The following is a 24,466-nucleotide window of genomic DNA, read 5'->3' as shown; positions in this document are numbered from 1 at the left end:
TATCTGTTAATGAATGTGCCGAATTTGATAAGGATCGGGTAACTATATCATATAGCTCCCATAGGAACAATCGGTGGAAAACAGTGACTTTGATCAATATCTTTTCAATGCTAAGATTGTAGGCCGTTCTTTCGCAAACATTAGCCTTTTTAGCTTAAACGTTTTTCCACTTTTGATGGCTATAGGTAAGGAAAGAGTTACCAAAAATGTTGCAAGGGTATACAAACTTTGACGCGGTCGAAGTTAGCCCCGGCCCTCTGGTTTTCGAATTCTTTTGTGGTAAATGTCACGTCCATCGTGAGTCTCTGTCCATACTTGGGCCAGTAATTAATTAATTAGCTCTGTTTACCATAGGAATTTAACAAATTGGCACGTGTTAAAGACTAAAATATTTGCGTTTTTACGTTTAAGGACCACAATGTCGTCGGGTAGCAACAGGTGGGCACACCACAGTCAAAATCTATCGGTGAAAATCAATAAAATTTACTCCAAATGGTACCTATTTCTTTTGATTATCTCATAGCTTATTGTGTGCATCCATTTTCAAGACTTTGAATGAGTAATATGTTTGTGTAGAAACTCATTGGTTGAGTATAAACGATTCCATTACATTACGAGTGGCATTTAATGGGTCAATGACGTAAATCTCGCATATTGAGTTATTTTTCGCGTTCTGCTACGGCTCCGTGTCTATGAAATTAGCAAGTATTGTCCCATTGTCTGCTGTCTGTTGTATGCTTGAACATCTTTTCGATGAACGTGATCACACAATATGTTGAAAGTATTAAAATCAGTTAAGAAAGTTAACAACAAACATCATTACGCCCCACACAAACACACGCACACCCACCTATTTACATATGGATAGGGAGAGAGGGTGAACAAAAAATATCTCGACATGGCAAAAAAGTCTTGGTATCTTTTTGAGCAAACATTTGGCACATTGAAAATGCGGGAGCAACGAATTGAAGATACTTTATAATAGGTATGAGAAAAATCTAGGTTTTCACTGAGCCACTGACTAGGATTAAACTAAGAGTATGTACAGATATAAAAACAAAACAGCATGCTCCTAATATACCCCCAAAAAGTATCCCTATGAACACTCTTCGATCACCCCTTTGATATAAACATAAAGAATTAAATAGTTTATAAACTTTGTCTCTATATGCCGACTGCTCTTTTTTTTTATTTTTAATGCCCTAGAGGCACAAAGTATGAAAAGCAAACTCGTGCTTAACCTAAAATGGTATTGTATAATATGAGCGATACCAAATTACAACCAAAAGATACACAAATACATACATACATGGACATGCTATAAATATTTAGAAACAAGCCTCTCAATTGTTTATAAAAGCAACAAAGACGACGACGACGACCGACGATGGCAATGGAGCCAATACAGCGAAACGTAACGAAAAACTTTTTGAAAAGCACGTGACAGCGGCGGCAACGACAACGTCTCAACTTGCAACGCAACCAAAGGGAGACAAAGAGAAGGGGGAGGACTGAATGAGGGGGCGCTGATGGAGACTTAGTCTCAGCTGAGGTCTCGAATGTCATTTGTGGAGTTCGCTGAAACGCCAAACAAGTGTTTGTACGTTGAGGCAATTGTTGTTGTACAACAAAAGTTGAGTCACGACATTAACTCACCACACGGTATAGAACGTCGTCGCCGCCGACGCCGCCGATGCTGACTTTTACACAATTTGGTAAAGGTGAATTTATATATATTTATTTTACTTATTTATTTATTTATTATTTTTCGCAAAAACACAATATTTATGTGTGATGATGGCATCGAACCGGTTCGATCAGTCCAAAAACTTGAAACAAAAAAATACAAATACAAAGAATATCACAAGTGCAAGCAGCAGCACATCAACCAAATAGAGTCCATTTTTTTTTTTTCGTATTTTTATTAATGACAATGATCTTATGATGTTTGAGATGATGACGTTAGATTTACAATCAATGTCAGAGACATTAACTGAGACTGATAGCCGTACGTTTGATTTTTTCACTCGTGATACCAACCAACCAAGTTGGCAATATTATTTATTATCTTTTATCAGCAACATGACCGAGTGTGCCAGTACTTATATGTGTGTGGCAGAGTGTGTGTTAAGCTCAGTTTTGCAAAATCAAAATTGAAATCAAATTTATACATAAATAAAGTTAATAATTCTTATCAACTCTTGTATTCCGGGTACAAGCAAACGGTATAGACTTTAAAAACTGAACCATATCTTATCAATATGTGAAATATACATACAATGTATATATATCAAACAGTATATGATATGCGTATGCTTATATTATGCATATTTCTTACTGCTTTCGTTTATTCTTATGACTGGCCTTAACGGAGCGTGTATTAAGTCACATAATACCAATTAACGTTTAGTTTTTCTGATTAAAACACCAAAATTGTTATTCCTCATTTTAGCTAAAAAGTTTATTGCTTAAAATAAAATAAAAACTAAAAATAATTGAAGATTGTGTCTGGGATAAATACTTATCATAAGTGCGTAGCAAATTCTCTTATCAGCAGACTTTGCCCTTAGCTATAGAATGGCAAAACTAATACACTTTGGGAACTACAACTGAACAAACTATACAAACATGTCGAAAAAATGAACTTCCAAGAGGCTATTCCAAACTACTTTTCTGCCCCTTTTATATTTAGCTAGATCCTGATTCTCTTTTGTCCCATCTCCTTTAGTAGAATTGCTTAAAATTTTAACCCAATTGTTGCTAATGCACAATAATCTATATTGGTTCAATTCGTATACTTTAGCTTTCTAAGGTAATCAAATGCTTAAAACCTAGATTCATTCTAGTAGCTTTAATATTAAGGGAAGACATAGACATAAAGATACAGATACGGTTACATGGAGTCCACTTCTCATGCTGATCAAATGAGATATATGTATACACATGTGAAGTCAGACACGTATTTTTTTCTACATTACAAACATCTCATCACTCATAATAGTGTAAACAAGAAGAAGATGGCGAAAACTTGTATATATTTTTGGCACTGGCTAACTAAAATATTTTCCATAAAAAATTAGGAAACAAATGTAATTGTGAAATATTGAAAAATGTGAAATTTTTACAACTTTTTAATGAACATTCTTGTGAAGTGTGGTAAAATTTAGAAAGAACGAGAGTTGGCTAAAAAGTAGTGGATCTTTTAGCACTTTGTTTTGTTTATATCTTAGCTTTATACACTTTGTATACATTTTTTAATGACTAAAGTTTAATAAACTATAAATACCAAATACAAAACTCAAAATAAATGCTGACGAAAACACTTTTTGTGGTTTCATTTGAAATATATACACAGCTTTTTAATCACACCTCGTACATTCCTACATACATACGTATGTATATGGCAATTGCGAAAATGGTTTATGTTTTTTTTTTCCAACCAACCCACCAACCCCTAACCTCCCCGCGGCCTACCACTAACCTACCACTTTTACTACTACTACTACTGACTATTCTGTTGTAGTTTTAGCCTTATTATAGTCTCTAGGGACTTTACAATTACCATTATTTTTTGTTATGCTTTTTTCTTTTCTTTTTTTTTGTTAATATTGTTAGAGTATTGTGTATGGGTGTATGGTATATGTGTTGCCATTTGTCTTTCGGGGGGTCAGGCCCCATTAGTAATGGGACACAGCATATGGCCAAAAGTCTATTAAACGTCTTGCTCTATGTGTAATTAGTCGTAATTTGAGTGCAACTGCTGTTTGGAGATGTCTTCATAAAAATTTCATTGACCATAGCAAAATGACCACAAAATGTGCACATTAGTTTCATTTAATGACTTTGTATATGTACGATATGTATATATGTACATATATTTCGTATATATCGTATGGTATGATAATTTCTCTATATTTTTAGGAATTTGTGTTTAACCATATGGAAGCATCAAATAGTTTCTTAATTGCTTTTGGCCAAACTAGACGTTGAAAATGTTTTTTTAAACCAATTACAAAAATATTTTAAATCCATTTCATAATCACTCAAAGCAAGAAAAGCAACATACGAAATTTTTATTAAAATTCAAATATGTTTATTCTTCAGGAATTACCATTATAATGACACTCTAAAAATTAAAAACGGCCTAGAAGAATTGTTTTTATAGTTTTTTATTGAATAATCTTGTGTGGGAATCTTACTGAGAATTCTTTAAAAATCCCAAATGAGCTTTCGATTTTGATATGCTTAAAGAAGATCAGCTCCGCCCAGCTTCGACAATAATACAAAGGTAACAAATAAACAGGATACATGAAGATTTTTTAAATATATCGGAAAGGAATATAATAACAAACTATTTTTATTTTGTTTTATTCACCCAACAATTTGACCTCGAGCCGGCAAAACATACAACTAACAATAAAAAGGTCGCAAAAAATCAACAATTTTTTATATTTATTTTAAATCGATTTGTGTTTTTGTCATTTTTTTTGGTACTTTATTAAACTGTTTATATTGCCGGCTGAAGGTCTAAAAGAAAAACGGATTAGTTGTACATTTTTCCAATATATTTCTAACTGTCGGTGAAATTGTCTTAGAAAGTATTTTCGCACATATAAAATTAAATGAATTTGAAATACATAAAAACAATAAATGTACCTTTTTTGTTGGTTTGAGCATTTTTTTTCAGATTAGCCAAATAGCAAATTGCGTGAAAAGTATTCATAATTGTAATACGAATAATAAAAACAAATGTGAGTACAATAAAAGCTTAAACTTGTTGTTAAGAAGGAGTATGGATCATTAAGATATACAATTTCACCAACAGTTTTACCATTTTTATCTGTGTATATGGAATTCATATCTGAAAATGAAAGTGTTTGTTAGACATTAAAACAATAACAATTATAAATTTTTCTTGTTTTTGCTTTTAAATATGTGAAGGTTTACAGACTTAAATAAAAAGTGAAGTAAAATATTAAGTAATTTAATAAAATGTGTATACAAAAGTGTGGAAAATAAACAGAGAATTAATTATACGAAGCTATATTAATATTTTTAATCCACAGAACCCATTTACAATGCCTAATTCTGGTTTTAGAAAGAATAATTTAATTAATTTATTAAATTAAAGAGTTTGTAGCTGACGCATACAGGATTAAAAGTATAAATTAGTCAGCGAAGTTAGAATAACGAACAAAAATGTTGACTTCTAAATTCATTTTTGGATTACCGATTCAAAATATTCTTGAGTATAAGGCGACTTTCGATCCTTAAACTTTTTAATTTTTTTCTTGGAATACTAGATCCCAAATAAATATCTATCCCCGGGTTCAAACTGATCAATAAACGATTCTAGATAAATAAATAAAAAGATTCTCTACACGACAACGTTTATTAAGAACTCGTGACGAATTCCAAGGGAAACGTTTCAAATGCTCCCAACACCCCATAAATTGTTTTCTTTATTCAATAGAAAACATGCAGCTACTCCGATTCTGATATTTCGTAGAATTGGAATTTGTTAAACAAAAATTCAATAGAGCGTTGGAAAACATCAGATTTCATGTAACTTTTTCTAGTCTGTTAAAAATGAAATGAAGTGACCACATGGCGTATGTGTAATGTGCCGAATCTGCGGCCCTTTGATTATGTATGTATGTATACTATAAAGTAAACATTTTGTAGTGATTCATTTGGCTTCTTCTCTTTTCTTCTCTTTTGCCTTGTTTGTGCGGTTGTTGTTGCTGTTCTTTCATTCTTCTTTACATGCATTCTCTGCGAGTCGCTAACGTTGCACTTTGACTACATTTTTTTTTCGTCTTTTTTCTTTTGGCTGCATTGCGAACTTTTCTGCCAGTCAAAGCGAAAAACGAATAGGAAAAAAAAAACAACAAGAAGAGAGAGAGCAAAAAAAATGTGGAAAATGCACGCTTACATAACACATTTATATGGGCAAGCTGCTGTTATTGTTGTTGTTGTTGTTGTTGCCTGCTAATGTCGTTTGGGAGTTGGTGGAAAAGCCTAAGCCAAGTTGCATCTAGTGAAGGCTCCCGGCGACTTCAAGTGGTCGTTCGCTGCTGTTTGCCTTTGTTTGGGCTGAGGGACGACGACTTTCCGCCTTTCCGCTTTTCCAGATCGTTTCACGTGATTTTCTTATGCGCTTTTATATGTAATCATTATGAAATAAAAATGTTGCTGCTGCTTTTGTTGCTGCTGCTGCTGCTGCAATTGCAATTTTGTATGGTTCATTGACCTCAGAGTTGGCTACATGAGCTCTGTGTTACACATATACACATATATCTTCATCTATATATATATATATATACTTTTATATATACATACACATATAGTATATATTGTTGTGGCAAGTGCATTGTACAGGTTTTTTCTTTTGTTGCCAAAAAATATATAGCTTAAAATGAGAAAAGAAAAAAAAAAACGAAACGAAACGAAACGGCCAAATGTTGCGTGTGTATGTGTTTGTTGCCGTCACGAAGTCTGCCACACAAAACTTGCTCGTCTCGGGGCAGCAAAAGAGGGAGACAGAGATAGCGAGAGATGGCGTGTCAGAGCGAGAGACATTGTGGGGGTGGGGCTGGAGGTTTTGGTGCTGTGGAGTGGGACGCATAGCTGAAAACCAGGTCAAGCCTTGTTACACTTGCCGGAAAAACGTAGCAAAGCGTAGAAAGCCAAACAAAAGTTTAGGGAAACATAATTGGTATAAACCAAACAAAAAATGGTTAGAAATTATTTCATTATAAAGTCTAAAAGGATTCAGACTTTCCATTTTTATATAATTTTTCAATGTTACAAAGAATTTTAATCCTAAAGCCTTCCACTTTAATCTTTTCATTGTTTTCGTATTTTAAATTTAGATTTATTTAAAAAGAAGTATTTGCATTTTTAGCTCCTTTCAAAATTACAATAAGTAGAATGTAATTAAAATATTTAGCAAAATTCTTTAAAAAGGAATGGAGATGACTCTTATAAAGCCTTTTTCTGTTTCTTGATTATATACCTTACAACAGTTTTTCGCACAGTGTAGATACAATCATACAATCTCTGAGCCCCGGATTTTAATTGTTTTTGTTGCTATTTGTGTATATGTACATATGTATGTATGGATATATCCATGGATGTGTGTGTGTGTGTGTGTGTACGTCCTTGCCTTATACGCCGACAAGTTGATTTCCTTGCCAATCTATTTTCACTTAGCTTTTGTGTGTCCTTTGCATGCCCTCTGTTCCTGTAGCCCCCGCCGTGTTGCTTACAACATAAATTGATTCAGTTATTTGCCCGACTGGCACCGACACCGTCGCCGCCCTCCCTCTTTCTCTCTCCCCCATGGTGGTGGCACATGCGTAACGTTCATTGTTAACCAAGTTTGTTCTCTTTGCCCCTCTTTTCACTTTGGGCTTCTCCTTTTCTCTCACTCTCTCTCTCTCTTTTTGGATATAACACACCCAGTTTTTCCACTACGCAATTCTATATTGCTGACGCAAAGTGACCTGTCACACCCACACACAGTCATACACATACACATACACTCAGACAATGGTTTAGTACTTTAAGGACTTTTGTTGGCTGGATGGCATAATTTTTCGTATTTGCTTTTGGCTAAATTGACACAATTTTGAATTGAGCTACATAGCTAAATGTCCCTGAAAGAGGGCCAAGTCATTGCACTTCTCTTGTTTTGTACCCCAAAAAGGGTTCAAAAATGACAGCTGCTTGGCCTACTTTACCTACTTTAGCCCTTCCCTAACCCCCAAACCTCCTTCTAGTTGAACTATACTATTCCAGCAGAAGGGCTTAGTCCCTTTTTCAACTCATATCATATGCAAATTTTGTAACAAGTGGCAAACTAAATAGTTGGAAAAAGATGCAAAGCTTCATGCTCCTTGTAGACTGTAAGTATTTACACACACTCACACACAGACATTTTGGCATTCTGCAATCTCTTACAGGTGACCTAGTTATTCACTTACTAAATATTTCAATTTATTTTCGCCTTCAAGTATATAGTAATTAAGTACTTTTCGTTGGTAACCGCCTGCACATGACATTTCTGGGACAAAATTGTCTATCATTCAATGCATTGTAAATGGAAATTTGTGACTAGAATGCGTCAAGGATAATTAATTGTAGAGGACAATGATAATCAAAGATAAAATATATTTTAGGTAACGAAATGGTCAGGAATTATATTGGAAATGTCAAATGTGAATCCTTATATGATTGTTTCTATTTTCTGAAGAACTACAATTCCTGGCTAGAAAATTAGGCAGTTGGAAAACTAATTTGTCTCGGTCAAGAACCAAATCCAGAAAGTTTTTCTTTTTGATTTACATAATATATTTCAATATCCTCCACGAATACTTTAACACACTTGACTTCTATTTCATTTTTTAGAATTTAATTTTTGTTAACAACTTTAAGATTACAATATTAATAAATTTTAAAAAGATCTTCTCGTTTTAAGGGATATAGAACTTCCGATTCTGACTAAACGTCGACCTAATTTGCTGAAAATGCTCTTTATTTAATATGCGATTCGATGAAAATTTCAAATCTTTATAATTTCTTCTTTTGACATATGTATTCTGGGAAACGTGTGATAGAAGACAAATTTTTAAATATTTTTTTTGTATGTGTGTGTACATAATCTGGTGAATGTCATATCAAGGTTAAACAAGACCACAAATTCAGCAAAACTCAATTTTATTTTTGTTTTAGTTTCATTTTCTGTGTTTACCTTTATATGCCATACGTTGGATTGGAAGCAGACAAAATTCCAGCTAAGTACTAACTACTTAGTTTCTCAACTCCGAAACTCAAACTCAAATGGAACTAGAATTAATAGTTTCATTAAGTAGCTTATATAATAAGCAAGCAAAGGAGCTCTAATAACTTTCATCAACTTTTAATGTCATGGAAAATTACACGAGCGTCAAAAGTTTTCTCTATCACAAACTGACGCAAATTGCATAAACAATTACATTGAGGGGAGGTGAAGAAAACTGGTGACTGGCCAAATGTCCAGCCTGAGGAATTTACGTCATATGACCATCATGATGATTATGATCATCATCTATATATCCCACCCACGCTTTGAATTGGTTTTCTGTGGCAAACTATTCAATGTGCTTTTGATTAGCACCTGTTAACCTGTAATTTTATTGCTGATTTTCGTTTTTTTCTTTTAAGTATTTTGCTGACCAGACATTTGTGACCTCCAGCGCCACTCAGCTCAGAACACAACACAACACAAACATTTCGGTGGACTTCTGCTGACATTCGACATGACATTGTGTCAGCTGATTTAGCATAAATGTTTTAATTAACTTTGCTTTGCCCAGAGGTGGCCCCCCACACTCGTGATCTAATCAATTCCATGCAATAACAACATTTAGTTGGGTTATTATGTCTAATTGAATTTGAATTGAAGTGAATCAAAAATAATAAACATTTCTTAATAACTTTATCTACATATACGTAGCATAACTATGTGTGTGTATGTATATACATATATACAATAACTTGAGCCAATGCACCTTGAACAGAAAATACTAGAAAATTGCAAATTTTATGCGTTTTTGCATGCACATTTGACTGGTTTTTGTTTTTGTTTGTCTTCTCTTTTACGTATCTATAGGATATTTTATTAATATTTCTCTGCAATACTTGGGAGATGAATACCCAATAATTTTTTTAAGATATAGCACAATGAATTCTCATTATGATACATGATTATAAATAATAAAAATAAAACTAAACAGAAAATCAAATTTCTAACTGTAATTAACTATTATCTATAGGGCATTGATTTAGGTGAAACAAGAGATTACTCACTTAAGAATGTTTCTTAATAATGGTTATAATTTGGGCAGATCTAGGACTGTGAAATGGGGGAAATAAGCTCCTTTAAGTATGCAATAGACTAGAAGTGTTCAATATTGGCGAAAAGTTTATAACTTTTCGTATGGCTTGTAACTTTAAAATTGTGTACAAGCAATGCTTGATTTTAGAATTTTTTTCATTCGCATAATTTTCCAAAACTTCTTTATATGGTCGACTCATTAGTCATACTTTCGGGAGTAAATTTCCCTTTTTTTTTGCGTAAATCCGCCTATGTAATTTCTTATTACGACAGATGAACTTCTGAGCAATCTATTTACATTTATTTTTTTATATATTGGAAATAAAAAGTCTTGCAAATAATATCAAAAATATGAGTATTTCTAAGTATATTTATGCAAACTCTAAATTCCATTTTAAAGGTCTTAATCTTTGTCAGTATCTTAAAAGTTCCTTTATATGTAACATTGATACTAGTATTAATCTTACAAAACGGTTGAAATTTTAAAGTGGGTCACATGGGATGTTTAACTTTTTTAAAAATTTGTTATATGTAAATATTGGTAAATATATCAGACATTTAAGTGGCAGTTACGTTAACATGTGTGGCGGACTTTATTGATTTTGTTGTCATTGGACAAGACATTAGAAACAACTGGTAGAAAGACTTAATTGCAGTTCCAGCTGTTAATGTCTCCAGGATTAGTCAGCCATAAGGCAATGTAGCAGAAATAATAGTTTTGACATTCCGTTTCATGGTCTTGAATGAAGCGAATTATTGATGATAAATTCCGTTATTGGCTTTCTTTATATATAAATATTTTAAACGATTCACATTTCGATGTATGAATTGGTTTTTCTGAGTAACAACTTTAAGTTAAATGAAATTACTAGTTTTTACTATATTTTTTTGTTTCTTCAAGCAAATGAGAAAAGAAAACGAATCATTTGACCATCAATTATTTAATTAAAAACATTCGTATTGGCATTTTTGAATATTTCGTCTATGCAACATTTTGTTGTGTTTAACATGAAGTATACGTGATATTATGCAAATATTAGAAGAAATATTATAAACGGTTCGATTTATTCTATTAGACTGAAGAGTCCTGAAATTGGAATATGGTTTCGAATGGGATTTTTTATTTTTAGACACGGAATTTTATTGAAAATTGCACTGTAAGTTCTTCATTCTAAAGAATGATAAGTTTGTTTTTTGCACTTTGTTGTCAAACAGTTTCATAAAAAAACCAGACTAATATACATACATATCTTCTCAATTGGTGTGTGAGTGTGTCGTTTAGATGTGTGTGTGTTGGAAAAGCAATTAATAAGGCTTAAGTGGGTGGGCATCAGAAGCAGCAGCGTCTACCTCAATTAAACTTGAGCACGGCTATGGCTGGGACTCAGCTCTTCTATCTGTTTATATTTGTTATTATTAATTTGACCCTGGCTAAAGTAAAATAATACAAAAAACAAACCTGAAGAATTAAGCAAACAAAGGAAGGATACTCAATTGAGTTTTTCTTAAGGTTTTTTGTTGCTTCTTTGTCACCTTATTTAGTTGGATCTTTGTTTGTATCGTTTCAACAATTGACCGCAACAATTTACTGGCTCTTAACTAAACATAAGCGTAACAATTTATCTATCTATCTATCAGTCTTTTGCTTTGCACCTGTCTCTGTGTTTTTCTCTCTATTTCTCTTTCTCTCTCTCTCTCTATCTGTCTTATCTGTCTGTGGCTGTCTCCGCCGGGTCTCTATCTCGGTGTCTCCGTCAAAGTCCGTTGACAGGCAAAATCATTAAAAATGTCAAATGAAACTGACTGAATGAGAAGTGTTTGTTGCTTGTGTTTGAGACTGTCCGTTTGCTTAGTCTTTGTCTGTTTTCGGTTTTTTGCCCCTCTCTCTCTCTATTTTACGTTTACAGAATTTCAATTGAAATTTGCAATTCGATTTAGCAAAACTCATTTGACTTATTTTTATTTTTTTTGTCATTTGTTGGTTTAGCTTTTTTGGTTTTGCCTATTTAGCATGCTAAAGTGTCAACAGTGCAAATGAAAGCGAAATTAATTTAAAGGAATTACTAAATTTGTTTATGTTTATTGATTGCAGTTTGCTTAAAGAATTTATACGTCGTATTTCGACAATAGATAGAAAATGTTTAAATAAAATTGGGCTAAGAGAACTATGTGCTTTTTACATTACATAATTAACAAAAATTTTAGAAAATATATATAAAAAATATTAATAATTTTATTAAAAGAGCACCCTAATTATCGGCATAAATCTTTGAACGATTTTTTTTTTTTTATAAAGAGAAGTTCACATTTAGAAATAAAAAAATTTAGTAGATTCATCTTTTTCAATTGCGGCAGAACTGTAAAATGGGAGAAACTTTGTCCCCTAAAGGATGCAAAAGGCAGTCCAAGAATTCACTTTTTTAAGAATGTAATATAAATTTGAAAAGACCTGTAGATAAGGATTATTTTCCATGGAGACATTGTTTATAGAACCCTTTTTAAGTTATAAGTCGTCAGAAAAGTTATTCATATGTTAAAAACAGTTAATTGCATACTCTAAGGAGCAAAGTTATATCCATTTCAAAGTCCTAGACCAGTCTATGTTCTAGTCGGAATAGGCTTTAACCAGTTTTTGAGATTTCGTTTGATTGATTAAGATTTCTTTTTTGAAAATATACAATCGATCTGTTCAAAATGTATGGCAAGCTTAGTCAGAGTTTATGCCATCGCGTTGGAGTGTCAAAATATTTGTTTGGCCTTGTTTTTAAAGCAAAAAATTTAATTGCATTTTTTTATATACATAAATGAATAATATACTTTACACATACATATGTAGGTACATATGTATTTTATATATGTATACATATTACACTTCTTTTCGTGTGTGTGTGATTGTAAATGAAATGAAATATTTATGCCGGTTTTGGCATTTAATTAGAAACATTTAAAACCGGCTAGTGAGGGCAACAGCTAAAATATTGAAAATCAAAATACATACAGATATATACAAACTTATATATACAGGGTGGTTAGCACATTTTTGGCTGAGTAAAAATAGGGTCGATGCTTTATGTTAACTCTTTCCATACCAGATCTAGTGTAGTCAATTATGAAATTTTGAAATGTTTATTTACAATTTAAATTCTATGCCATTAAACTGATTTCCAGACCATTGATTGATGTTTCGCTTCCTCTCTCTTTCTTTGCAGTTTTTGGATTATTGAGCTACTATGCCTATGCAGTATTTGTTGTAAATTGTTTATTATAATGAATTCGGCGCGGCATCATCGTATTGGAGTATTTCTGTCTCCATAAATTACAAAAAGGATAAAGAGAAACAAGAAGCAAACTAATAACGGAGCAATCACGCAAAAGCAAATACAAAAAAAAAAAATTATCTAGTCACAAATAAATAACTAATAAAAGAAACAAACACACAAAAAAGGAATAGAATCATCGCCTCACAATAACAACGAAACAGAAAATTTATCGCTCATAAAACAAGAGAAAATCCTTTACAACTAACACACATATATAAATATATATATATATAAATCTAAGGATAAGAAGCTGGCAAAGAAAATGCCATATCATCGTGGTGATACATCGGCTCAGGCCGATAAACTGAGCGGAATTGTGGAGGAGAGTGATCTATATGAAGGATTTGCACCACATGTCGAAACATCGGAAATTAAAACACTTGACTTTTATACTATACCAAAGCAAACTGGTAAGTTTAATAAATCCTATAAATATTTAACATAATTAACGATTTCTGGTCAGGCATAACTTAAGTATATTTGATATATCTGTTGATCTATAAAATAAACATAAAGTATATGTAGCAGCGGCTAATAACAAAATTCTTGGAATACAAATATAAGTTGAAGCATTTTTTTTAGTTGGAATACATAAGAAAAGAACTTGCACCATTCTGTTGAAAATGAGACTATGTGTTACCCTGTAGCAAAAAAAATTATTAAACAAAATAAAAATAAACTTACTTAAAAGTTTATAAAAAGTCTTTAATGACAAAAATATAAAATAAATGCAATAGAAGGGCAGTTGAGGGCATAAATGGCCAGGACAGGAATGGCCACACTTGATTCGAACACTTTCAAAGATCAGATATACCCATTTTCTGAATATGATTGTTATAGGGTAGCAAAAATTGATTTAAGTGTATCATTGAATGAAATCACATCACGAGTTTCTTCAGCCCGGGCACACGCCCACGAAATACGAAACAAAAATATTTTGAGTGAGAAATTTTTAATTTATGTTTCTTAATGAAAGCAAGTACATAAAGTTGTTGCCTTTTCTATTTCTTCTTCTTCGTTTTTGCAAGAAGATTAATCAATAAACAAAACTTAAACAAAAGAAAGAAAAAATGTGTAAAAAAAAAGAAGTAAACAACTAAATAAATTATATTCAGTTTAATATTAGCTATGGACAATAAACAAAATACTAAATTTCATGCCTTTTTAGACATCATACGATATTGCATGAACTTTTGTATATATGTTATGCAGTGCTTCTAAAACTGTATGGTAGAATTCAAAACCGTTGAAATTTTTGAGGGAAATTGGTTTCATGTTGATTTTATATGCAATTTTTTGTTGTTTTGGTTAACCAGCAGGCATTAATGCAATCTCCTTCTCAGCTTTTTTTCGATGTTCTTCTTCTCTTTCTCTCGCTGTCTCTTTCTTTTCCTTTTCAATTTATTTTTTTGTGCTTGGCGCTTGTGTTTATTCAATTCATTTTCATTGGCACATGAAATTTTTTTGTTTATTTGTGTGTTGAAAATATAAAATGCAAATTGCAATTTACATAAATTTACAACAACGATGAAAAAAATATTGTTAAATGGTAATTGTTTTTTTATTATGTGTTTCGTTTTGTTTTGTTAGTTTGTTTACCCAGTCAATGGGTTAGCTCACTTCACATCATTTCACTTGCAGCTCTTCTATCGACAATAATCGACCAAAAACAAAAATAAAAAAAAAACCTACCTTATCAATACAAAATACAAAACGAAAATGAAGAGAAAGATAAAGAAGGTTATACAACTCATTGACCTACATTATTTTTGTCAAATGACTGAAAACAGTAGGAGAAACAAAAATGTTTATGATAGCTAAATTTGTCAAATGAAACACCAAGAAGTAAATTAAATACACAAAAATGGCGTTTTGCAAAAACTATATACAATTTTAATATTGCCATCAAAGCCAATTAAAATTTACAACAACTCAAAATGATTTATTCATGTGCATTTAATTGGTGCAAGAATAGAAAAACCAAAAACATAACAACGTAATGGCAAAATTTTATACTTAAAAGGAGGGTGGACATGAAAATAAAAAAGAATTGAAGGTAAACCAAAAATGTTTCCTGAAAATGTCGCCAAAAGTTTGTAAAAAAAAAATATGTTGAAATTAAAAGATAATTATCAAATCCTTCGAATCAATTTATTAAATATATTAGAAAACTACACAGTGCTGTTCAGTTAAATAGGGCCTGGGTTCCTTATATACCTTATATCTCAGAAGAAAAATGTTGCAGTTTAAAGGAAATGTATCTGAAACAAATGGAAAACTGATGTACATTTTCCACTAAAATAAAAATATTACCAAAGCCATAATAACAGAGCGCTGTTCAGTTAAATAGGGAAGAAGTTCTTTCTATACTATAAAGCGAAGCGAATGGAAAAATGTAATTTAATGGAAAAAATATATTAAAAGAAAATGGAAAAGCAATGTAAACCTTACACTGAATGAAATATCTTGAATCAAAGCACTTGGATATAATGATTGTCCGTCAAATCTGATTTTAAAAAGAAATTTCAGGGGATGACAAGAAAAATAGGTTCAAAAACTTTTGTTTTGTTCATGTTCTTTGGGAAAATGTATTTCCGTTTATTGATTTACATAATTACCAATAGGTTTAGACAACTTTATAAATGCCCCTTTGATCGGGTCTATTCCTGTGTTCGTCTGCTCCCACCACCCTCCAGAACCCGTTCAATCTCTTGTCAAAATGCCAAAATGCATTAAATGCAATTCCAATTTCGATACCAATTCGCCATAAGCTAAATGCAATCGAGCAATCCAAACAAATCGATCGAAACTTCCCTTCTGCTGCCTGGTTATGGATGGCTAATGGCTCTGACGACATTGGCCTTGATCCATCTTCTAGCCTTTTATAATGGCACAATTCGACGAAAATACTTACATCAACTGAATCCATATAGTCGACCATGTAATGGTATGTTTGCATATGGTTTGGATTTTCCACTCAAAGTGAAAACACCAAATGGAAAAACCACAAATATTATATATCTATAGAATTGCTTGTTCAGGTTGATCGCATTGCGAAGAAGAATATTCTCCTATATATATATATATACATTCTCGATTTATCTATATATATACATATATAGATAAATGCTTTTTGACACACACTTTTCTTTTGGTTTTAAGAATTTTTGCACAAAAACAAACACCAAGAACGAGAAATCATTCACGTTTTTATGGCAATTGGCCAGCGGCCAATTAATATTTTTAAAAATAAATGCAATCATTGCTCTGCCTCCCCCTTTTCGCCCCTCTATTCTAGGTGTCTTTAATTTGATTGGATTTTCATCTGCCGTAGCTTTTCTTTTTATTTATTATTATTATTCTTTTTTTTTGTTTTGCGTTGTGATTAACACTGAAAGTGTGCAGAGCAGAGAATGAAATTTAAATACATCTCTTTGCATTTTTTTTTGTTTCTATGAAATGACAATACAAAAAATTTTATTATGCATCGGGGAAATTTTCATGACTTTTTCGGTTCAACCTTTTCGATGTATAAACAAATTCAGGTTTGTGTTTATTTTTGCGAAATTTGCATTTTCCATAAACATATCCATCAATCCATCTACCTGCCTTTGAAGTTAAATCATTTTGTCTGATGGGCGGAATTAATATACCCTGCAGTAGTCATAGAAAATTTATCACAAACAAGTGTATCTTCTCGAAAGTCGTTCAAATTTAATGCTTGCAGGTTGATCAATCGATTTTATATGCTGAACATAAAAGTGAATAATAAACTTGCCAAGTTTTTATAGTATAAGAACACTATATAAAACAGTTTTCATATTAATTATGACACTATTTTGACCAACATGTCGTATGAGTAATAAATATTATACCAATAAATAAACCATTGACAAAATATCTGACTGAAAAAAATTACAGGGCTTATATATGTAGACTATCCACTTTGATCCAAACTGAGTTTTGTTTCCATGACTCTTTCGATTATTGGGCGAAATATGGAAAGTCTGATAATTTTCGAACTTGTTATGATAATTTTACAAATATCATGGCAAAATTTAATATTATAAGAACATAAATATTTTGTGTAGTAAAGAAAATTAATTAATTTTTTGCCTACATTGAGTAAATTTTCCAAGAATAGTTTGGTTTTCCTTTTTCCAAGGCTAAAAGAGGTACATCTTTAGGATTAATGCTCCGATTAAACAGTTAATGTTGAATCATCATATCTATGTAAAAATAAACGATGTCTGGATTAACCATTTCAATCTTTTTTTTATAGTTTTTCCTAATAAAACCAAAAAACAACATATTTTATTTGGCTCATACAGTTTGACACTCATAGTTTAAAATGCACTGCTTCCTTAAACCAGTTTGAGGGTCCCAATTTTAGAAGCAGCGTTTAATGTTTTTTAATTCCCAATCAATTTTTCAATTTTACTTGTCCTATCATATATTTCAAAATTTGATGTAAAATATTTGAATAAATTTTTGGAATTAACTATTACCAAATATTTTTAAACAAAAGAAACAAGACTCCTATATACCTCTGATAAATAAAGGTATATAATAATTAAAACTACCTAAAATTTCGATTTGCAATTAAAAATATTATGTTAATTCCATTCAAAAAATGATTTTCTAAACTTTGTTTTATGCGCAATTTATTTTCCCCACTGACATTTGATCCCATCAACAGAATTTTTTAGTCCGCGTGCCATCCAAAAAAAATAGAAACAAGCATTTAATATATGTATAATATATGATATACATATATATTTTGTGAACATGATTTCTTTATGGCTTAAAATTGAATATTTATTTGTTTTTGCTGTTTCAAATGAAGAGCATTTTCTTTCCTTTTGCTTACGTAAGCAGAAGGCAGCCAATGAAAATATCTTTTCGTTATTTTTTACTTGTGACGTGAAAAGATTTAAAGAAAAACAACAACTTATAATAAATGTTATTAGCTCAAGGGGGCATAAATTTCAATTTATTTGAAAAACATAAATGTTTTTATTTTTAAAGAATTTTCCTATCGGGCCAATAAACTGAAACACAACACACACATACACAGAGAGAGAGACAGAAGAGAATAAGAACAATAAATAGAGAGAGAGAGAGAACGTCTTTGGCCATCCCAGAACACAAAGAGACGAGGCACGTGCCACAGACCAAATGAAAAAGTATGCGAAAAGTGTGCTTGCTGCGAATGCGTTCAAAACGATTCTCGAAGTCAGCAGATTCTTGTAACTGGCCAAAACTGGTTTTTGGCTTTTGGTCGAGTGTCTGGCCGAATTGTTTCGCCCAATGCTGCTTTATCGACTTGCCCATTTCGAATTGATGGTTTGTTTTGGCATTTATTTTTAGTTTTTAGAGAATTCCACTTTAGTTCGATGCGTGGGCTAAAGAGAAAGAGGTGGTGATTGCAATTTGTAAAATGTTTGTCATAAACTTTATTTGGATTATTCATTTGCCGTTTTGAAAAACGAATTTTAAATACCAATATGACATTTTTTGTTTGTTTGTGCCAAAAACAAAAAAAAAGTTATTTGACCGTTTTGACCGCTGTGGTTAGAGATGAAAAACATGAAAACCACTTGAGGATTTTTCGGTTTTGTTTTTGCGCCTCTGGTTTTTTCCTCTTTTTCCCACATTTTTGTGTATAACTTTTTTTGCAATGTCTTGGCTCACTCAATTCTATTTTTGGTTTTCTGCTCATTTCGTGTTTGATTAGATTAGCCCAATTAAAATCATATCTATATATAAATATATACACATTTAAGTCGACAAGTTCGAAGATCAAATCCGTTAAATTAACACACTCTTTTTTGCTTAGTCTTGTTCCCTGTCTGTCATCATTGCACACGGTTGGCCACTTCCTTTTGATTCTGTATTTTCATTGCCTTTTTCATATATAAACCATTTTTTTTTGATCCTCCCGGCATTCTGCTCACTTGTTCATAAAGCAATCATCAACCTCTCCACACTCCGAGCTATAAACATGTACATGGGGAGAAGGGGGATGTGAAGGGCGTGGCTGGTCGGCAGTTGGATTTATTAATAATGCCAGCGGACGCGTTGGCGTCGATGGAGGCTTCTGTCCCAGACACGACACTTTGCGTGACGAATGATCATGTTCTCAGCCAATGAAATGGACGGCATAGTTTTTGATTTCAACTAAAACCAAAAACTAAAAAAATAAACAAGCTTTTTAGTAAGGCCAATTATAATTGTTAGTTCATCAAAATAGAGTGATGCGTTCACCTTTTCAATTAAAGTGAATATATGATTTCTACCACAATGTCCAAATATGATTAAAAGCGGACAGGAAAACATAATTGTTGAAACTTTTTTAAATTTCAATAACTTCTCTCAAAATAGGTTCATATTTAATGAACTTTTAGAATAGAAGACATGCAAAACTTTGAATAGCAGTTTGCCAGATTTCATAGCAATTTGATAATCACAAATAAAATGATAATTTAAAATATCAACTCAAAGATCAACAAATGTGTAATACATATATTTTTTGTGCCATTATTATGATCATTTTCATACTTAACCTATATTACTTTATATACCTGTCACATCCTGCGTATACTTAATGTTTTCCACTCTTGACTTCCTTTCACAACAATTTTCTCTGCATTGCTGTTGCATTAGCGAAAAAGACAATATACAAAACTTTAAATTAATATTAAAAAAAAAGTGTAAAGTGAATAAATTTTGACCACTGTAAAAATCAATTACTGAGAAATAAATATCAAAAGCGACCTTCAAAGGGGCTTACCTGATATCTCATATAAAAAAAGAAGACGATTTTTGATTTTAACTGAAAACTGATTGATTGATAGTTTATTTCCCTCTTTTTTTTTGGAAATTGTTTCAATTTAATTTTGGCATCAATTCAATTTGGCTAAGTCCATCAGTGAACAATCAATAAACTGTTTTCAAGTGTTGGCGCCTCCAATTAGGCATTCATTTGTGTTTGTATGTGTAGTTCTCTACATTTGTGTTTTGTGTGTGTGTTTGTCTGTTTGTGTGGCAGTGTGAGAAGGTCAGAAGCATGTCATGTTTTAACCACTTCAAAAGCAAATTATAAAACTTTTGCCTTAGGTCTGTGTGTGTGTGTGTGTTTGTTTACACGATCTTTGATTTTCCACACAAAAAGAACATTAAAAAACACAACAATAACAACAACAAAAACAAGAAAATTGTCGCAACAAATGTTTAAATTTAGTTTTCACGCACACACACACACACACGCATACTTCTACATACCGGCAAATTGCCTGCTGTTTGTCATACTTCTCCCACACTCTTTCTCTTTTTGGGTCTCTTTTCTCTGCTTCTAACAGATAACACTGTTTACTGTGCTTCGCTGTTCAGAGATAAACAGAGGTGACAACAGTGGGTGGGTTTCTGTGGGTGGGTTTCTGTGGGTGGCTGGCAACCAGAGGGGGAGGTTAGGAAAGAGAAATGATACTTGTTTATTTTGTTTTAACATGGACAATACAGTTAGCATTACCTTTCATACAGTGCGTATGCATATTAAAGCAGATAATTAAAAATGGCTATCATCCATCCTCTGTTAAGCCATTAACAGAATGCTTAATAATATAAGCTGCCTGAAAGTATGCTACACAAATATTTGCATTTACAAAATGGCTGAACAGATGGTATGCCAATCAAGGGACCCCACTGTTAAAACAATTGCTTAAAGCAATTTCCAAAAAAAATAAAGACTATATCAATATAGGCAAAGTACATCCACAATTTCTCTTAATTATTTAAATAATAACATTTTTAAAAGGTTTGACGATTTTTTTTTTTTTTGGTTTGACTTCGATTAAGGGAAATTTACTTTTTGCTGCAGTTTTTTCTTAAAATAAAGATCAGAGATCAACATTGATCAACCGAATTGAATACATTATACATATATTTTAAAACCTATCTACATTAAATACTTTTAATATATTTTCGTTTACCATGATTATCTAATTTGTTTGTCCTTACAATTACATTTTTACACCTGAAAGCCTTCGGCAATGCCCGTCTGCGTCTGGTACATATTAGTTTTTGCTTCTCAAATGAATGTCACCACAGATTGATTCACACTTTGTACACACACACACATAGACAGCATAACCACAACAAATGCGATCACATGATTACTTTGTAGCCTTCTCTCTGCTCATTTGCATTGACAATACAAACACCAACAACTAAGAGAAATAAAGTATATATCGTAGTAAATTATAATTGTCTTTATAAATATAATTTTAATTTCAATAATATACATAACAAACCGCTCATTGATATGATGAAAACCAAAACCTGTCCATTTGCATTTGTGCACGTTTCGTTTATTAATTGTTTTAGAATTTTCATAGCCGGTTCCGGCAGGTGTATTTATATATGGTCAACTGTCGCTTTTTAACCAATAGTAATGGGAGTGCCGTGCCTCCAAAAAGAAAAGCCCAAACTATATAAAGTTGAACGAACTCGAACTCGGAAGCAAGACTTGAAGTTACAGTTTTGAGAGAAAGCTTTTCATACCTGCCATTTAGTGGGTGAGAAAGATATATTTAAGTCGTTCAAATGGTAAAATAACTAGTTTTAGTTACAAAGAGTTAAGAGACATATGTGAATTACCAGACCTGTGAAAATTGTTCCTTATAGTGGTTGGCCGTAGTTAGGTATCGAATGAGTAATTATCGTCTAGTTAACGAGATAATTTTTATCCTCAAGTGTCTATCCTCTAAGTTGTCTCTCAATATGATAGCTTATTACAGAAATGATGGTAAAAAACGTATAGAATGTCAAGAAAACGTGTTCAGATCTATTATTATTTGCAGGGTAACTTGAGGTCGTTGTTTCTTTTCCTATTTTAACTAGCTAAATGCATTGGGGAAAGCTTTTTTTGTGATATCAAAAAGCACTTGAAATGAATTTCGCTTGCAGTGCTTCCACCTGTCGCCATCAGTTTGCTCTCATAGTTATGCTATGACCCCCCCACCCCCTCGACACTAAATCTCTCTCTATCTCTCTTGATGTCTCTTGTCTTATCTCTTTTCTCTTGGGAGTAGAGATCGCCTATTGGACTAGCTGGCGGCTCAGTTTTGTTTCAACCCTCGGGCAAAGCGGTTGTCGCTCTCTCGTTCTCTCTTTCTCTCTGTTATTCTCTCTCTTTCGCTCGTGTCTCCGTTTACGTTTCTGTCTCTTACGCGTTGCCCCCATAAAAAAAAAAAACAAAAAAAAAGTTGTCAACTGTCGAATTGAACTTTGTGTAATTGTAATTACTTTACGGTTGTGTGAGTGTGCGTGTCTGTGTGTGTGTGTCCATTATGCAACTTCCAAAAATTTAATGCAATTACTAATGTGCACACACACACACACAGACAAACATATATCTAAATCGTTTATTGAATAGGCAACGTCTCGTTAATTATCACGCCTCGTAAAATTTGAGAGGAAAAGCGAAAAGCCTCTTATTTCCATAGCTCATTCAATCATCTCAGTCAATCAGTTAGTCAGTCAGTTGGTCAATCAGTCAATGCTAAGCAATATCTCTCTCTCTCTCTCTCTCTTTTAGTGTGTGTGTTTATGTTTGTGTGTGTTCAGGTGTAGGCTACATGTATGTAAATTGTTTATGCCAACATCATTTCTGGAAATAATAAAAAAAAAAAAAACAAATCATTGAAAACGAATTTCGTTCAGATTTTTTATTACTTATTTTTGTTGCTAAAGAATGACATGAAATTAAGGCCTGAAACGAATTGATTGTATAGGATATATGTATATATACACATATGTATCTGAATACAAGATATATAACTGATTGCAATCGAAACAGATTCTCGAATTGCAGCATTTAATGAATGCAAAATCAAGTAACAACAAAATACAAAAACTCGTTTATAATTGTTGTTGTTGTCGTTGTTGTATTTCCACATATGTTCGAAGATCAACCGTACGACTAAAGTTAGTCGTGGTGCCAGGCTCTCACATTTGAATTGTGGAATTGATATGTGCAACTAATCAAATCCATATCATTTAGCATCATTATTAACTAATTCATTTTCCATTTTGATCAACAATATAACAATAAAAACCCTCAAAACACGGCGCCCACTCGTGGTCTTTGCCTAAAGTTATTTGATTTGTTTAATCCTCCCACATTTTCCCACCTCGCTTCATTATTAAACACATGTAAATCAAAGTAGGCGGAAATATGCCCCATTCAAAACGTAATATCTATTTGACATGGGAAGGGATCCCAGAAAGGTCGTTTTGTTCGATCATGTGCCACACATGTCTCCGATTGCGATCGAAAAAATTGTGCTAATTGATCGTGAAACTAAAGTTATTTATAGCCCCACAAGGAGAAAAAACAAAAGATGACTAAAAGTAATATAGGAAAATATATGTAAACCTCACGTGAAAGAAGGCTCGTTTGTTGTCTTCAGACTTAATTCAATTTAATTGAATCGCAAAACGACAAATTTTCAAGTCTGACACATAAAGAATATATTTAGCAGAGTCTCAGTAATAGGCAAAATATATTTATGTTTTCAATTCGTAGACCAAAATACTGATTAGCGTTGGAAATGTTTGTAGAAATTATATATATATTCATCATATATTTGTCTCGTAATGTTTTGCATAAAAAATTTATATTACACAAATAATTTGTACAAATATTTTATTTGAATGTTAAATTAACAAGCCGCAAAAAAGTCACCAAAATAATGTACCAAATTAATTTATGCAATTGACAATTGTTTGTCGCTAAAGTTAAATACAGTGAAACCTCGATATAACGAATCTGAGGGGGATCGCAAAATTATTCGTTATATCTATTGATTCGCTATAGGTACTGAAATGTAAAACCTTAGTCCTTTCAAGGGACTTAACAAAAAATTCGTTATATTGGGTTTTTCGTTATAACGAAGTTCGTTATATCGAGGTTTCACTGTACTGAGAACTCTCATCAAAATAGACAAAAAAAGTTTGTAAACATTTCCACTAAAAATTACTTTGAAAAGTTGAGTACTTGTTTTACATATATTACGAAAACACACCAATTTTTTTTAGTACAAATTAAAGTTTTTCAAACTTTTATTTACACTTTTTTAATTATGATTAAAATAAAAGCTGAGCATTTTAGTTTTAAATTTGCTTACTTCTTACTTATATATAATTTCATTTGTCCACATAATTTCAATTATTTGTTTTGTTCACATTTAACTTGTGAGAGTGA

General features: G+C 32.1%; 1 protein-coding gene across 5 annotated transcripts in view; it reads left to right on the top strand.

The window, feature by feature from the left end:
* LOC6641987 (GTPase-activating protein skywalker) overlaps positions 1-24,466 on the top strand; it is a 54,840-nt gene that overhangs the window by 6,360 nt on the left and 24,014 nt on the right. For all 5 annotated transcript variants that reach the window (XM_015178330.3, XM_015178327.3, XM_015178326.3 and 2 more), the window contains one exon: positions 13,090-13,610. In XM_015178330.3, the coding sequence (XP_015033816.1) occupies positions 13,463-13,610 (148 nt within the window). In that variant the 5' untranslated portion in view covers positions 13,090-13,462. Of the gene's footprint in view, positions 1-13,089; positions 13,611-24,466 lie in introns of those variants that run through there.

Source organism: Drosophila willistoni (assembly GCF_018902025.1).
Source record: "Drosophila willistoni isolate 14030-0811.24 chromosome 2R unlocalized genomic scaffold, UCI_dwil_1.1 Seg167, whole genome shotgun sequence".
NCBI classification, from domain to species: domain Eukaryota; kingdom Metazoa; phylum Arthropoda; class Insecta; order Diptera; family Drosophilidae; genus Drosophila; species Drosophila willistoni.
Note: the sequence above shows the minus strand (reverse complement) of the source record. Positions and strands in the feature narration are given on the sequence as shown.